A 16505-nucleotide genomic window follows, 5' to 3' on the forward strand; every position below is an offset into this window, starting at 1 on the left:
AAAAAATGCACTCTTCTAGTTCCTTTCTGCTCCAGGGTCATTGCATGGCCTCATGCATATACCTAACTAAGGTGTCAGGATGGGATTGGGGAGAGGGAGGGCCCAGTGGAACATGGGGTAGAGGATTCTTGGGAATGGTGTGAAAATATACATCTGATACTCCCAGAGAAGTTACAATAGTTTAAATCTGCTTTATTTCAATAAATATAATATGAAAAAAAATAAGGTTCAAAATAAACTACCTTTCGGGACAAGAATGAGAAATATTTAAATTTAATATATCTAAAATATTTTCATCTCAAGCAACTGCATAATTTATATTTTCCAATGAATTGAAAGAAAGGTGTATTTAGTACTTAAGCTACTAACGTCTTTATAAATGATTCTTCTGTGCATAAATTGCTAGGATTTTTAATGATGAAGCTAATTACCTAATTAGTAGATAATGATCCAAATGTAAAAGAAAAGAATATCCAAATATTTTGAGGTGAACTATATTACTTGAAGAAAACTTATAAAGAATGTGTATAACTCCATTTTATACTAAATTTGAGATATTGAGGGATATATAATTTTTATTAATTTTTATCTGATTCTCAAACTTAGGTTGGTACAGTGAAGAGCTGCATTATACATTGATATGAAATGAATTAAAATTACAGTAAGATCCGACTACATGCCTTGTCACATTGTTATGAGAGAGAAACTAAAATGTCTCCCTTTAGGGGCCTTTATTTGATTTTACTTTGCCAATCACACTTGATTTTCAGTTGTACTTTCATTATGCCCATCTTACAAAAAAGATATGAAAAGCTCCAAAAATTTAAGTAATTTGCTTAACATACCAACCAGTCAGTTTGCCTGTGACTGCCTGTAACTTTTGTCAGGAGAGGTCTGCCCCACCATGTGGATCACCGCCAGGGCCGGAGATCGAACTCATGTGGAAGTGGCTTTAGCTTTTCAGTGTTGTGCTTTAGCCTGCTACACCACCAGGGAGGGCCTGCCTATAACTTTTCAAGAAGTTTTCAGACTTGTGCTGAATACGAAGGTGTAGATAGCTGCAGGACCTCGTTTTACTTCTCTTTTTACTAGAGTGAGTCCATCTTGTATGTGTTGATTGCCAGTTTTCTTCTTTAAAAGACATTTTCTGCTCTTTGGTTCTCATTATCACTTCTACCTTTTGTGTCTCATCTCTACTACTTAGCGTTCTTCTCTCTTTTTGAAGATAATTTTCATGTTTCTAGATTTTTGTCAGGATACCTCCAAATAATGAAAAAAAAAAATCTTGTTGCCTTATGACTAGTCCTATAATCAAAGTAATTTCAATTTCATCTGAAGAGCTTTTGCTTTCTGTGTGTTCTGGTAACTAGTTGCTGGACTGTTGTCTAGGTGGTTGGTCCTGTGATTTGTGTTTATTGTGTTTATTGACAGGGAGTGTGAGACCCAGAGCCTCTTTGGGACCTTGAGAATTTGAAAGACAGGGCCTCAAGCTTCTCTATTTTTATATTTCTATCTAGGAGACATAGAACCCACCTTTTCTCCCTCTCAATCTTAAGGTATAAAATTTTTTGTTATGGCAGAAACCTCCACATGGGTTCCAGAAAAAAATGAAGCTGGAGGTCATAGACAAAAGAAACCCCATCTTTATTAGAGTAGCAACAGTTGCGGACACGGATGATCACCGAATAAAAGTAAGTGCTCCCTGTTGTGGTTTTGTCTTGGTTTTTCATTGGAAGACATCTTGGATGTAAATTTGAACCGGTATTAATGACTGTGTGTATTTTTTAGTCAGTATTTAGGGTTTTTTTCCTTTTCTCTAATGAACAAAAGTTTTCTCTTTAGTTATGACAGGCTTTTAATATGTCATATCTTTCTCCCGTAAATATATATTCAAATATTAAATTAGTCACAATTAAAGAGAAAACCTCTTACATAGATCGTTCTTCTGAATATAATGCCACGTCCTCCAATAGTGTGTTTTTTGGTAAAAATGGAAAGCTGATCTTTTTTTAATTGAAAGTTGATATTTTTTAATGGGGTATATTAGAAATAGACTTTTTAGAAGATATCCTGTGTTTTTAAAGTAGGACAAGTGAAGAAAAATAACTTTTACAAGTAAACTCAGGTTTTATTTGGAGTTGGGTTAATAAAAGTCAAGTACCCTTTTGAAGTGAGGAAACATTTAGGAAGATGGATTCAGTTTTTTTACATTCAAATATGATAAAGTGTAATCACAGTCCCAGGTGGTAAGTCAGAAGTTCTTGTCTATTTCTGGCTTCAGCTGAACACTTTCAAATCAGAGCAACACATATTCTATTCCCATAGGTTCATTTAGAATTTCTACTAGGGATAATAGTAGTTAAAACAATAGCAAGGCATTAGACATTTGTGGTGTTTAAATAGGGGAGCAATGTTTTCATTATTTGACATTTGTGGCAGTAACAGTGTGGGAGACATACTCTCAATGAAGCTGAAGCACAGAGTGATTGAGTTATTTATTAGTTGCAGACAGTGGCAGAATTTGGTCACAGTCCTAAACTATAGAAATCTAAGTGTATGCTCTTTTGTAAAAAAAAAAAAAAAAAAAATTGTAACCTGAAAAACCTGGCATTCTATAAAATAGAAATTAAACATTTCGTTTATTATTTTTAAGATTTAATCAGTATGTAGCATTTTAGAAAATTCTGTAAATAATAGAAGCCTCTGTTAACATTTTAAAGTGTATTATCCTGTTAAATATCCTTGTTAATAATATGAGGCATAAAACAATGTTTTTAGACTGGAAATATTTTTTAAGTAATCTGACCTAGTAATCAAAGATGTATGGAATTAAGCAAGACATTCATCAGATTAGTGAGAATTAAAAATATATATACTTGTTTTGGTTTAGGTGCATGAAAAGTTTTTTCTCCTGTATCGCAGGTGGGGGTAGAAGCTGTCCCAGTCATTTCTGGAAAGTACTTTGGATAGACATCAAAAGTTTTGGAATGTAGCTTACTCTTAAATTCAAGAATTTCAGTCTTAAGAATTTATGTTAAGGGAATAACCAAAGGGAATATGCAAAGATAAAAGCGACACAAAAATACAGCAGTGTTTTTATTGGGAACACCACAGTGGAAGATGGGTAAAAAAAAATCACTGTATATCTATATGGTCTTAAAACTGATCCTTTTAGAAGAAAATTTAATATTGGTAAGTGAAAGGTGAAGACTGACAATTATGTATGTTGTCTGGAACTGGAAGACTTGTTCGAGCAGTTTTGGAAAGTAGCATAGCAAGATGATGGCAGGTCTTTTCTGAGGGCCTAAGGGCAGTAAAAGTCTAGCCTTTTATTCATCAGGTTTTAGAGACATATTATTTCTATACTAAAGAAAATTTAGTTATTCTCTGATTTTATATTTGAGAAAATTTTATCCAAGAGAGGCTAATTACTCTGAAGTGAATGTTTCAGTTAGTTAATGGAAAAACTTTAGAATAGAATCCAGCTCTTCTTTTACTAGCTGAATTCCCTTCCCATTACAAGATCTTGCTCAATTTCTTAGCATTCCCCAAAGAGCCTGCTGTAAGGTGTATAGTTGACAATCACCTTTTCCTAATTGCTGGAATGAATTCCATCGCTCAAAGTATTGAACAGATACCCGTGTGTTTATGAAGTCATCAAATGTCAGTGAAATGTAACAGTGACCCAGTTTTAGGATTCATCAGACACTTCCAGAATATAAAAAGCTTTCAGCAGTGGGAATTTTTTGAATAAGTGGGAGATGGCATAGTCAGTATGCTTATTTTTCTTTTTCAGGAAGGATGAAGAGGAAAATAGAGAATAACTGATTAATGTACCTTAATAGTTCAAGTTTCTCAGTAAAATCACATCTAAGTCAAATCAAATCTAAGTTAACTCTTTTAATTGAATAATGTATATAGTTCATATGTTGAGCTACAGCAAGTAAAATTTTGAACACTTCCGTATATTTCATCAGCTGTTGTTAAAGAAAAATGATCAGACTTTTTGCTCAGTTGAGACAATTAGGACCTTTCCGGTCCCAACTATCACCCAAGTCTGGTCCCCCAGTGGCAAAAACATTCAGCTTTAATAGCTGTTGCTTATTCATAATGTTTGAGCTCCAATTTTCTAGAATTCTGCTATTTATCAATCCATCAGTTTTAAATATCTCCTTCCTGTTGTGGTAGTTCTCTGACAAGTCTTTTGTTAAAAAGGTCAAGTGTGTTTTTACATTTTCTGTCTGTATCTTTCTTTTCCCTTGAAGTTTTCTCCACAGCTTTGACTACCAAATATTCTAATGTGGTTGGTTCCAAGCCCTGTACAGAGCTTTCATCCTGAGGCTTCTTTGCTAACAGACTGTGTGGGATTTCATTTTTTCCTGTATCTCATATTTTTAGAGTGTCCCTTTAACTCGTTGAAACATGCTTTTGCAACTTTCTAAGAAATGGCACAAAAAAAAATGTACAAAATGATGTAAAAATAAACTTATAAAAAAAAATGGCGCAAAAGAAGCATATTTTGCCTCCTTGCATATCTGACAATGTCAGCCTACTAGTTTTACACATGATTCATGCTGTGAGTAGGTATAGAATTCTGAATATGGCCTTTTCCCCTTAAAACTGAAAATCATCACTCTGCCATCCTCTCATCTGGGATGACTGAAGAACATTGTGATTCTTCACTAGTTGATCTACATTCTACATCTTTTATAGCTTTAGAGATTGGTGTCTCATTTACAAAGGCGATCCCATTTCAGATTACAATCACATTCATTTATGCATTCTTGAACTTCTATTTTTCAGTTTTCAGTGTTTGAAATTTTTACCCATATGGTATCTATTATAAGGAATAAGATAATCATAGACGTTAAAAAGGAAATTTTACCGGCAAACTTGCTTTAAAAGTAAAAACATATATATACAGCTATATACAGCATTTCAGTAGATCCTTTCATTCTCAGAGATTAAAAAAAAATTGCAAAACTTAAAACATCATTGTATAAAACTTCTTTGAGAAGTATTGTGATTATTTACAAGAAAAATAAAATGTGTTTGATGGAGGGTAATTTCCTCCAATGAGTATATTTCTCATAAGGTATTGAAGGCTTTAAGAAGGCTGTTTTTTGGCACAGTACTAAGACATGACTTTAATATGAAAGATCCTGCAGCTTCCTGTTTCTCCCTTCCTGAGCTCCCTTGCTTGACTTACTCATTACTTTAGTGATTTTATTAGGTATTTGGTGTTATTCATTTCAAGATTTTATGTATTCAAGTTGCTGATAATATTGAGAGATGTACATAATATATCTAGAGAAGTATTGTCTAAAATACACCTTTGACAAGACAGTTTGATGTTAGGAATATGTTGAAAGCAGTTCAGAATGCTTTTATTCTCATTCTGTGAACGAAGTAATTTGAACTACTGGAATAATTTATTTGGTATTGAATCTGTATGAGTTAGAAGAGAATGAAAATGGTTGCTATAGGCAGAACTTTCACTGAAAGGATTTTTTTGTGTTGTAACTGTTAACTTCTCTGTTCTGCAGGTTCACTTTGACGGTTGGAATAGTTGCTATGATTACTGGATAGATGCAGATTCTCCTGATATTCACCCAGTGGGCTGGTGTTCAAAAACTGGGCACCCGCTTCAGCCTCCTTTGAGTAAGAGACCCTACAGATAAATAAGCAGTGACATTATCCTGCATAGCATGCTTCATCATTTCTTTTCCCCTACCTCTCTCTTTCTCCTTCTTTCTCTAATGTGTACATTTTCTCTATGCAGTCCTTTTTTTAACCACATGTTTAATTACTTGGTAGTCAAAGTATAGAAAAAAAATGATGTCTGAAATTGCAGTGTGTATAGACTGTAGTGTTGCTTTTATATAGAAGTAACCACCACCTTTTAAAATTAGTACTGAAATTTTGCATTTGACATTTTTCTCAGACTATCACAATATATCAATGTCAATGTTCATACTGTGATTTTATAGTACAATTTTGAAAATATTTCCTCCAGGATAAACTGGGCAAAGAGTACAAGTTATCTCCCTCTATATTATTATTTACAACTGCTTGTGAATCTATAATAATCACAATAAAATTTTCAGCTAAATTAATTTTTTTCAAAAGGAGCCCTGAAAACTTGACTTACCATATCTCAGTGTTGAAGGAAAATTAATATTTGACTTTCCCAGGCTTCTGGTTTCCTCTTTGCTCTCCGTTAGAGTTTCTGTTTATCTGTTTGTTTGGCCTCTTTATAGGTCCCTTAGAATTGATGGAAGCATCAGAACATGGTGGATGCTCAACTCCAGGGTGTAAAGGGGTTGGCCATTTTAAGAGAGCGAGGCACTTGGGTCCTCACAGGTAAGTGGTCCTACCACTCACGTGAGTCAAATAGAAAGACTATACATATATGTGGAAAATGCTGATTGCCATGTACAGTAGGCCCTCAGATAATGTTATTTCATTCAGTGTCATTTAATTATAATGTCAGCGAGGAAAAGTCAGTCCCTGCCCAGGAGCTACAACTGTGTGGAATTTGTATATTCTTCCCTTGTCTTCCTGTGTTTTCTTGCTGTAGTCTGGTTCCCTCCCTCATCCCAAAGGTGAGCATGTTAAGTGTGCTGGTGTGCCGACTTTGTCTCAGCTGAGTGGTTGTGGGTGCATGTGAGTTTGCCCTGCATTCTGGATGGACCCTGGCCTTATGACCTGAGCCGCTGGGATAGACTTTGTCCTCTCACAACCGAGACTGGAGTAAGTGGGATGAAATACAGAATTATTGTTTAAAATCCAATGTGTTGGTGGGTCTTTATTTAGAAGTTTGGTGATTTTTTTTCTGACCAGAAATGTGCCTTCGGAACTTAGCTCTCATCTATCTGAATTAGCCTTTAACAAAATTGTTTTGTTTCACTAAAAGTGGCAGTTTCTCAGAACCTATTAGTGATATTAAGTGAGGGCTGACTGTGTACAAAATGGATGTGAACTGATTTTAAATTCACCGTGGGTATCATGTGATCCTGTAAAAGGGAAGAGTCTGTCTGTCCTTAAATCTCCTGGCAGAAAGCACACTGTAGGTTCAAAATAGACTTACTCCAACTACTTGACTTTTCTTGGTAAACCGACTAGTTTTGCAGATACTTAGGCTCTGAAATAGTCAATGGAGGTTGACCACTTGTAATGAGAAGAGGACATAAAAGTATTCGTGTAGTAGAAGTCTATTATTCACTTTGAATAATAGTTTGAATAGTGAGAGGTAAAATTATTGTAGATGAGCAACAAAGATCACAGAATGCAAAAGTATAAATAGTCAAATATGACGACGCATTGGTCGTAAAATATATTTTTTAGCATTTTTCTCTTACCCCTAAGTAACTTTAAAAAGGAAAGAAATTTATACAATGAAATTTGATGCATTGTTTAATTGATTTGGGGTCTTTGTAGGCATCTTTAAATGCTACTGAAATGTTAAGAATCCCTGCAATTTACCTGGAGTTTGTAAAGAAAGTTAGCATTTACTTAGGTGTAAATAAAGTAGTTATTAATCATTGTAAATGTTCTAGCTGCATATAAATTGGATTGCTCAGTAAGAAAAATGATTCTTTCTTTAACTTATTCGTGCAGGTTCTGAATCTAGGTCTTTAAAAATTCTAAAGATTACACAACCTGTTCCTCCAGAATTAGTGGGGATTGTAAAATGGATGCTATATTTCTCATTTGGATTTGGTTTCCTCTTTCTTTCATCACTGCAACCTCAAATGCTGCTTATCTTCCCTTTGCAATACACATCCCGAGTTCTTTATGAAATTCAGTATGTTCCAAAGTAAAAAGTCTAAACATAGACAGGATGACGATTCTGTTTGCAAATAGCATTAAAAAATCCTTTTCACTGTTTATATGACTGCAAACTAAAATGTAAATGATTCATTTAAACTAAATTTAAAATATTGCCTCTTAGAAGATACTCAATATTGCTGAGAAGGCACTGACTTAATTTTCAGCTATTATATAGGTATAAATGCCAAAGTGAGCTCATTGGCTGCTAAACTGCCACTACATATTCCTTTCCTTCAATAGTTTTTTTTTTCTTCTTCAGTAATAGCTAACATTTATTGAACATGTGTTTACTCACTGAGAAGATTTGTTCTAATTGTTTTCCATGTATTGGATAGCATTAAAACAACCTTATATGACAGAACTATTATTTTCTCCCAATTTTTGATGAGGCCACTATGGCATTGGGGAGGTTTGCTAACTGGACAACTCTGGGGGGCCGGGCGGGGAAATGGTGTAGAAGGGAGCTGGGCATGGCATTCTGTCTCACTCAAGGGCCTGTGTTCTTGACCACTCCCCTTCTGCAACCTCTCAAGTCATGGATTTTATCAATTAGTCACAGAGAAACCCTCAAAGGACCTACGGATTGATCGAACAGTAAATATTGTACATAATTTAGTTAAAATATTAGATACAAATAGAAAATATTGTAAATATTATACAGTAAATATTGTACATAATTTAGTTAAAATATTAGATACAAATAGAAGCCTAATGTTGAAACTTAGCACATGTACCTTTCTATATACACCTCCAGAGCATTCATTGGATAAAGGGCAGTTTGCTCAAATTATGAAAGAAGAAGAACAATCAATTTAAGAGATGGTAAATTCTGCATTATGTTGTTAGGGTGCAATTAGAAATTTAAATTTTTGGTTTTCAACCTTTTGCAAGAAAATCCACCTCACAGTAACTCACAAAGGCTTGCCTGTCATAACAAGGTCTGTGGTGACAGTCCTGCCCCTACCCCCTGCCTGGAGGCATTGACCACTCACCACAACTATCCTTCTCCAAATGAACTGTGGATCTCCACTGAGCCATACACATGTCACAAAGTTTCAGTCATTATCTCTGGAACATTTCTTTTCTTTTTTTTAAATTTTATTTATGTGTACAAAAGTGGGCTACACACCAGTGGTGCAGGGGTGGTGAGAGGGTTCACCAGAGACAGAGTGGGGAGCAGAACAAGCAACAATGCTGAGGGCAGCAGTGGGCAAGACAGGAGAGGTCTGCTGTGCCATGTGGGTGACCTCCCTGGCCAGGGATCAAACTTGTGCTGACGGGGCTGCAGGTAGCTTCTCATAGTGCTGCTCTTTAACCATTTATGCCACTGAGAAGGGCCCTCTCTGGAGCATTTCTTTTTTTTTTTTTTTTTTTTGTAAAGATTTATTTATTTGTGCATACAGAACTGGGGTACAGGCCAGAGGCTCAGGGGCGGTGAGAGGCTTCACCAGAGACAGCGTGGGGAACAGAACAGGCAGATGGATGAAGTACACTGCTGAGGGGAGCAGCGGGTGGGTCAGGAGAGGTCTGCCCCGCCATGTGGTCACCTCTGGGGCAGGCGGGAATCAAACTCCGAACTCATGCGGAAGTGGCTTCAGCTTCTCAGTGCTGTGCTTTAACCCCCTGCGCCACCAAGGAGGGCCTCTGGAGCATTTCTTAAAGATGCAGTATTGTAGTTGCTAAAAGAAGGGACACGTTATGGGAAGAACATGAAAGATTTGTGAAGAAATGTGGTAAGGAAATCTTTCAGTAGAGAGAATCATTTTGTTGGAGTGAGAGAAGTAGAACTTACAGCTTAAAGGACATGCATTAAAAAAGAAGCTGAGTTCATTCCTTGTCTGTGCTTATCTCTGGGGCAGGGTTATTGGTGGACCAGCGCCTCTGAGGAGAGCGTATAGTGCAGAGAACTGTAGGCAAGCCCCTGCCAAGTCCTATCTCCCCTTCTTCTTAGTCCTTTCAACTAGCTTTTCTCCCTGACTATTCTGTCCTATTTACAACGTTTAAAGTTATTTATCTGGCAGGATATTAATCCTTAACAAGCACAGCCTGTTTTCCATTTCATTAGTAGATTTGTGGAATAGCTGCTGCATCATGGATATTCTCTAAAAGGTTCATTTCACTGGCACTTATTTTTGTCCTTGCTGAGAATGCTGTGTTTAGAAAAACATAATGAGAAAATTCTCTTTGGATTAATTTATAGAGAAACTGTATAAATCAAAACATGCATTCTTTGCTTTAACAAGGAAAGCTGCTCTTTTAGCAAGAATAATCAATTTCATGAACACATAAGCAAAAGTGTATGTTTTGACTAGTGTTTGTTGTTAGCTTCTCTGAATTACAATAGTAATTTTCATCTAAGAAATGTTAAAGAACATATTTGCAAAATGGAATTTGCAAATATGATGTTTTTTAAAATATTGAAATATAAAGGATGTGTGAGTCGCACGTGTGGATATGGTATGCTCCTCTCTAGGGGTATTCAGTAGGCAAAGTGCTTAATTCTGGCTTCTAGCAAGAAAGTATTAATAGGGTCTTCCTGGTGGTACAGGGGTTAAGCCTTAGCGCTATGAAGCTATGACCAGCCTCTTTGGCCTGAGTTCGATCCCAGGTCAGGAAGCTGGCCCACATGGCCAGCAGACCTCTCCGGTCTTGCTCGCTGCTCCCCTCAGTAGTGTATTTCAGTAGATCCGCCTGTTCTGCTCCCCACTCTTGTCTCTGGTGAATCCTCTCACCACCTGTGCACCTCTGACATGGACTCCAGTTCTTAGGTGCATAAATAAATAAAATCAATATTTAAAGAAAAAAGAAAGTATTGATATTAGTGTGTCATGATTGACTCATTTGTCCTACTGATATATCAAAGAGTGAGAGGAGATTTAAGGAGAACTAGAATTATATAAAAGTAGATATTCTGCATACCTTTTGAAGTATATTTTAGAAGTATATTTTCTGTCTGTAAGTTTTGGAGAAATTAAATATGAAAAGGAAAGAGAGTAAGTACTTCCAATAATCTAGAAAGGATATTTATGAAGTCCCCTGGGAAATTTTAAAGCTAACAGCTCTGGATGCATATGTGCAAACTATACAGCCACCATATTAATTCAGCATCCGTAGATCATCAAAACACTCTCCAGTGCCTGCTCTGTGCCAAGTGCTTGAGGCAAAGACCAGGCCAGGAAAGGAGCCCCTGGGGTAAACAGGGCGTTGTTGCAGCACAAGTAGAGCAGCACAGGAGAGATGCCTGAGCTTTTCCTGCGGGAAGGAGGGAGCCTTCATACATGAGGCATATTATGAGCTTTTTTTGCTCTGTTCATTTTTGCTGATGCTCTTTTTTACTCAGCAGAGGTTATTACTCTTTTCCTTTTTAACGAATAATACTCAGTAAAATTGGTTGATGACTTCCTCTGTTCAGGTAATATTTTGGGACTTAACTTTGTTATCTCATTTAATCCTCACAAGAGCTCTATGAAGCAGGCACCGTTCTAATCCCTGTTTTTACAGGAGAAAACAGGCTTAGCATGGAGTGCTAAGTGCCCAAGATCAGATAGCGGCAAAGCCAGGATCAACACAGGTTCCTATGACACAGCTCTGTTCTTCACTCCTAAGCCCTCCTCAGAGCACAGAGGCCTGATAGAGCTGCCTCATGATTTTTCTTTCTTACAGGTGTTTGTTGTGAGAGACACTGAGAACGACTATGTGAGCACCTAAAAGCCCAGGGTGTTGCCAAATTGTTTAAAGCAATGGATTTACAATGAAAAGGGTTTTGAAGGTGGCAGTGAGCAGTGAACACGTGATCCCTTCCACCTTTCCTGATAAGCTGGTCCAGTGTTTAATAGGGAAAGCTGCTGCCTTAGAGAAGCCAATAGAGCACGTACTGGTATAGGTAGCCCATAGGGAGTTGTTTGCTAAACAGGGCGCCCCTGGTAAATACCTTACATTAGAGAGCTGTGTTATCCTATGCAAATCTTTTCCTCTGTATTCCTGAGTTCAGTTCCTGAGGCACTGAATACTTGGACATTGTGGAAGTGTGAGTATGTACATATGTGTATACTTGTTACAAAATGTACATTATGTGATGTATCTCACCTGACTTGTGCTTTTATTACTAGAAATTTAGTACATGAGAAACCATAAATGATTATAATTCTAATGGGAGCCTGCTGCTTCCCAGGAAACATTATTTTATTTTTATCTTTTATTATTTTTAAATATATATATATATATTTACATCACTCTCATTTTTATAACAGTTTGCTCTTTTCTTTTTCCCCTTCAGGTATAGTCCCCTTAAAATTTTCTCCTCCAGTTCCAGTTCACCCAATTATTACCACCCTTCTTCACCCTTGCTCCACCCCCCTTCTTCCAATCACTTTACCTCCCTCTCCCTTGCAGGATGTCTCTGGTTTATAATTGTCTGTCTGTTTCTGTTTTGGTTTGTATTGTTATTTTTCCCCCTGTGTCTTATTTGGTTCCTCTACATTCCTACTATAAATGAAACCCTCCAATAGTTTTCTTTTTCCTCTGACTTACTTCTCTCAGCGTGATCCCTTCTAGCTCCATCCATGTTGCTGCAAATGGCATGAGTTTATCTTTTTTGATTGTTGAATAGTATTTCATTGTTTATATACCACATCTTCTTGATCCAAACATCTATTTTGGGGCATTTGGGTTGTTTCCTGGTTTTACCTATTGTAAATAATGCTGCAATAAACATTGGAGTACTGGTATTCTTTTGAATCAATGGTTTTGTGTCCCTTGGATAGATCTTTAGGAGTAGAATTCTGTCATATGGTAGTTCTGTCTTTTGTAGATTGAGGAAACTCCACACAGCTTTCCATAGTGGTTTCACTAGTTTGCACACCCACCAGCAGTGGAGGAGAGTTCCTTTTCACCACTCCCTCACCAACATTTGTTGCTGCTAGTTTTTTGGTATGCACTATTCTTACAGGTGTAAGGTGCTATCTCATGGTGGTTTTGATTTTCATTTCCCTGATTATAAGGGATATTGCCCATTTTTTCATATGCCTGTTGTCCCATATGAATTTCCTCTTTGGAGAAGTGTCTTTTAAATTATTCTGCCCATTTCTTGACTAGATTGTTTATTTTTATTGAATTGTGTAAGTTCTTTGTATATCTTTGTGTTCAGTCCCTTATAATTTGTATGGAAACATTTAAAGAGCTACCCATGATGTCCAAAAGAGACATCATCATTGGAGATAGCTTTTCCATCACATTATTGCTAAATCAATAAAATGACTGAAAACATTTGCTCCATTCACTGAGCTACTTTGGTACTTCGTGGCTATGAGCAAACATCCTCTGTAGGATATCTAATAACATTCCATAGTTGCTTATGTTGTCCTCAAATCTGCTCTTCTCTAGTCCTGTTCAACTCAGAAGGAAAAAAAAAGGTACCCAAGTGATTGTTTTTAAATTATAAATCAAACAACATCCTACCCTTAGTTGAAGGTGTTTCAATGTATTAAAATCAAATTTAAACTAAATCTATGAACTCAGGATATTATAGCCATGAGATTGCACATAATGCAGCCTAATCCTGACTCCTCTCCCCTTGCCTCTATCTCTAGTCTAGATGATCTTTCCCTCAGATACTGCTAAGCCTTTCCTGCTTTCCCCAATCCCTGTAATGCTCTTCCCTCCCTTTGATGGAGCTGTTTTCTCCCTGACCTTGAAAGTACTGCTCCTATCTACTTCATCCTCACTAACCATCTTAGCTCCACATTCTCTCTATCATATTCTTCTGTTCTTCATGACACTTGTCATTATATGAAGGTGTCTGACTTACTTATTTGGGGAATTATGTTTTTCTCATCTTCCCTTAGAATATCAAATCCATGAGAACAGAGATCTTATCTTATTTTCCACTGTGGTTTCAGTGTCTGCACATATAGGTAGCATGTAAGGATACCTGATAAATGCTCATCAAACAAGTGAATGAAATAACTAAAGACTGAATGGGGGTCACTTACCAGTTAAACCTTAGTTTGTCACATGAAAACCTTCCTCATAGACTGTTGTGAAGAGTCGGTAAAACCCTACATGTAAAAAACATTTAGCCTTAGCACAGTACTTGATATGGAAGTATCCCATAAATATTACTGCCTATTGTTCTTGTTATTATTGAAGTACGTTATCCACAATTATGCCAACATGTCACCAAATGTTATTAACTTTTTTCTTTTTTATAGCTATCCATGCTATAGCATATAAAGAAAATCAAGGTTGCATTTTTGGTTACAATATATCTGTGTTAAGTTTTATAGGCCATTATCAGAATCACTTGGGAGCATTGTCAGACTCTTCACTCTTTCTCGTAGAAGGCTGTGTCTCACAGGCAGATGTGCACTGTTTAACAATTTTCCTTAAGAAAATAAGTAAATAAAAATTTTCCCTGGGTGATTATCAACATTCCCACTGTTGCCTAAACTGGGGGGTGGGGGGGTGGGGTTGGGAACACGTACCACACTGACAGAATTTAACTAAGGTTCACTTCCAGGTTTAAGGAGGTTTCCTAGAATCAAAGGGACAGTGTAGACAGACAGTTGGAGGAGCAGATTGTGTACTCAGACTTGAGAAACATGGCTTGCTCTGTTGTTCCGGAGCCTAAAAAGCTGAGTGCACTGACTTGATCTTGAATTAACTATCAATGACCTGAATTTCCATCCCTTGGATAACTGATTGGTTCTCAAGTGGGACCTCAGAGACCAACCAGTGGTCACTGATGGAAGAGAAGGGAGTTAGATGGGCCAATATCCAGTTTGGCCTCTGGTACCTTTTCATTATAGGGACAGGACTGTCCTTAGGATGTCAAGTGTCCATTGGACCTGGAGGTAGGAACATGGGGCAGCCTCCTTCCTGTTGGAGGGCTCTAGCTTATATAAAGGAGATTATGCTTTGACATCACTGGGCACAGGGGATCACCATGTCATCACTGGGCACAGAGGATCACCTTCTCTGTCCGACTCTTGTCTTCAACCCTCCTATAAAGTCTGAAGCATTTTTCTTGTAGGCTCATTGTTTCTAGAGATAGCCCAGCTCAGGACTTGGAAAATGCACAGATAATCCTCCAGTCTAAAGGTTGCATCTGTTTGCCTCTAATTTTCCAGTGCAAAGACATATTTTTTATTAAAGATAAAATAGCTCATAATATGTGTTTATTCACACATGTAGATGCTTATAAATATATTTAACATTCAGTTAAATTTTGAAACTATACTATGTGGCCTGTGCTTCTAATGGGAAGAAGTGAATACGTTATAATGGTAATGTTCTTTTCTTTTATCTTCCACTCTTTTAGTGCTGCCAACTGTCCCTATTCAGAAATCAATTTGAATAAAGACCGCATTTTCCCAGACCGCTTGAGTGGTGAGATGCCTCCTGCTAGTCCCTCATTTCCAAGAAATAAAAGGACAGATACTAGTGAAATCTCTTCATCTCCTGACATCAGGTAATTAAAGGAATAATATTAGTGTTGCTTGGAAGTACTCAGGTTGGAAGAGGTTTTCTCTTTTAGATGTGCTGCATTTGTGGTAACATTTTCTTATACATTATTGAAAATCCACCTGATAGGAGGTGAAATGAAGGTTAGGGTCATTACTTACACTTAAAATAATTAGGCAGAAAGTTTATAAAAAGCATGTCAAAATCGTCAGGCTTTATTCTTGCTTGTTCATTTTGTATTTGAACTTGTGTGGTTAGACTGGGAAATTTCAGCCATTTTACTTCATGCCAGTTCATATATCTGGTCAATATTTATGTAGAGTCATCTTTTATAAGAAAATGACAGACTCCTCATTATTTCCCCTTAATGCTCATTATATGTCAAGTTTGATGAATTCTGACCTGTGTTTACTTCCTTGTGAATTAATATATTTATTTATATTAAATTTCTTCAATGATACGCCATATCCTTGGGTGCCAGTATTTGGCAAGTGAGTTTTCACGTTCTTGTTCATGGTTTTAAGGATTTTGTCAAATTTCTTATATTCATCTTTCCAAATTGACTTTTGATTCTCTAGACTTAAATTTATTTGTTTGTGTGTGGCTAGAAAAAACCTGAGAGATTTGATTAATTATATGGCGTCAGAGGACTCCCAAATGACTCCCAAATTTTTAACTTATTACATAGAAATATTCATAAGAAAGATTACAGATGGCATGATATCCTAACCTAAATGAGTTACTGTACATACTGAAAAATATTTTCCAAAATGTTATACTTTGAATGGAATACCATTAAATTCAGATTATGTCTCTCTATTCTCAATAGTTCATGTGAATAGAATCTCCTTTTCAGGTTTTAATGCGTCTTCTTTGATCCATTCCCAGTAATTTACTAAAATATAGTTAACAGTCTTGATTAGTTTATAAGAAAAAAATGCATTTGGCACAGTAAGAGTTTATACCTCCACAAAGGAGACTGTGCGACTGAGTTGATTGTGAGTAGCTACTTGGGAGATGAGCAAAAACATCAATAGCAGAGTGAGGAAGAGTCTGGGAAGGAAAGGCAGTTGGCAGAAGCTTCAGGCCACACTGTTAGCATCATAGCCAGCAGGACGTGAGTCCTGCAGGGAGCATTCTGGAAGTGTATGTCGAATCCTAGGGATGAGGGAGCTGAGCTATTCAGACATCAGTTACCTTCACCCAGTAAC

The 16505-nt window shown here is 36.7% G+C and overlaps 1 protein-coding gene across 3 annotated transcripts in view; it reads left to right on the plus strand.

The window, feature by feature from the left end:
- The window catches only part of L3MBTL3 (l(3)mbt-like 3 (Drosophila)), a 103092-nt gene that overhangs the window by 57320 nt on the left and 29267 nt on the right, over positions 1-16505 (plus strand). For all 3 annotated transcript variants that reach the window (XM_004673844.2, XM_004673845.2, XM_012721720.1), the window contains 4 exons: positions 1581-1691; positions 5547-5661; positions 6261-6363; positions 15152-15301. In XM_004673844.2, coding sequence (XP_004673901.1) covers positions 1581-1691; positions 5547-5661; positions 6261-6363; positions 15152-15301 — 479 coding nt within the window. The remainder of the gene's footprint in view (positions 1-1580; positions 1692-5546; positions 5662-6260; positions 6364-15151; positions 15302-16505) is intronic.

The sequence above is a fragment of the Condylura cristata genome, unplaced genomic scaffold, assembly GCF_000260355.1.
Source record: "Condylura cristata isolate star-nosed mole 26May11 unplaced genomic scaffold, ConCri1.0 scaffold00001, whole genome shotgun sequence".
NCBI lineage: Eukaryota > Metazoa > Chordata > Mammalia > Eulipotyphla > Talpidae > Condylura > Condylura cristata.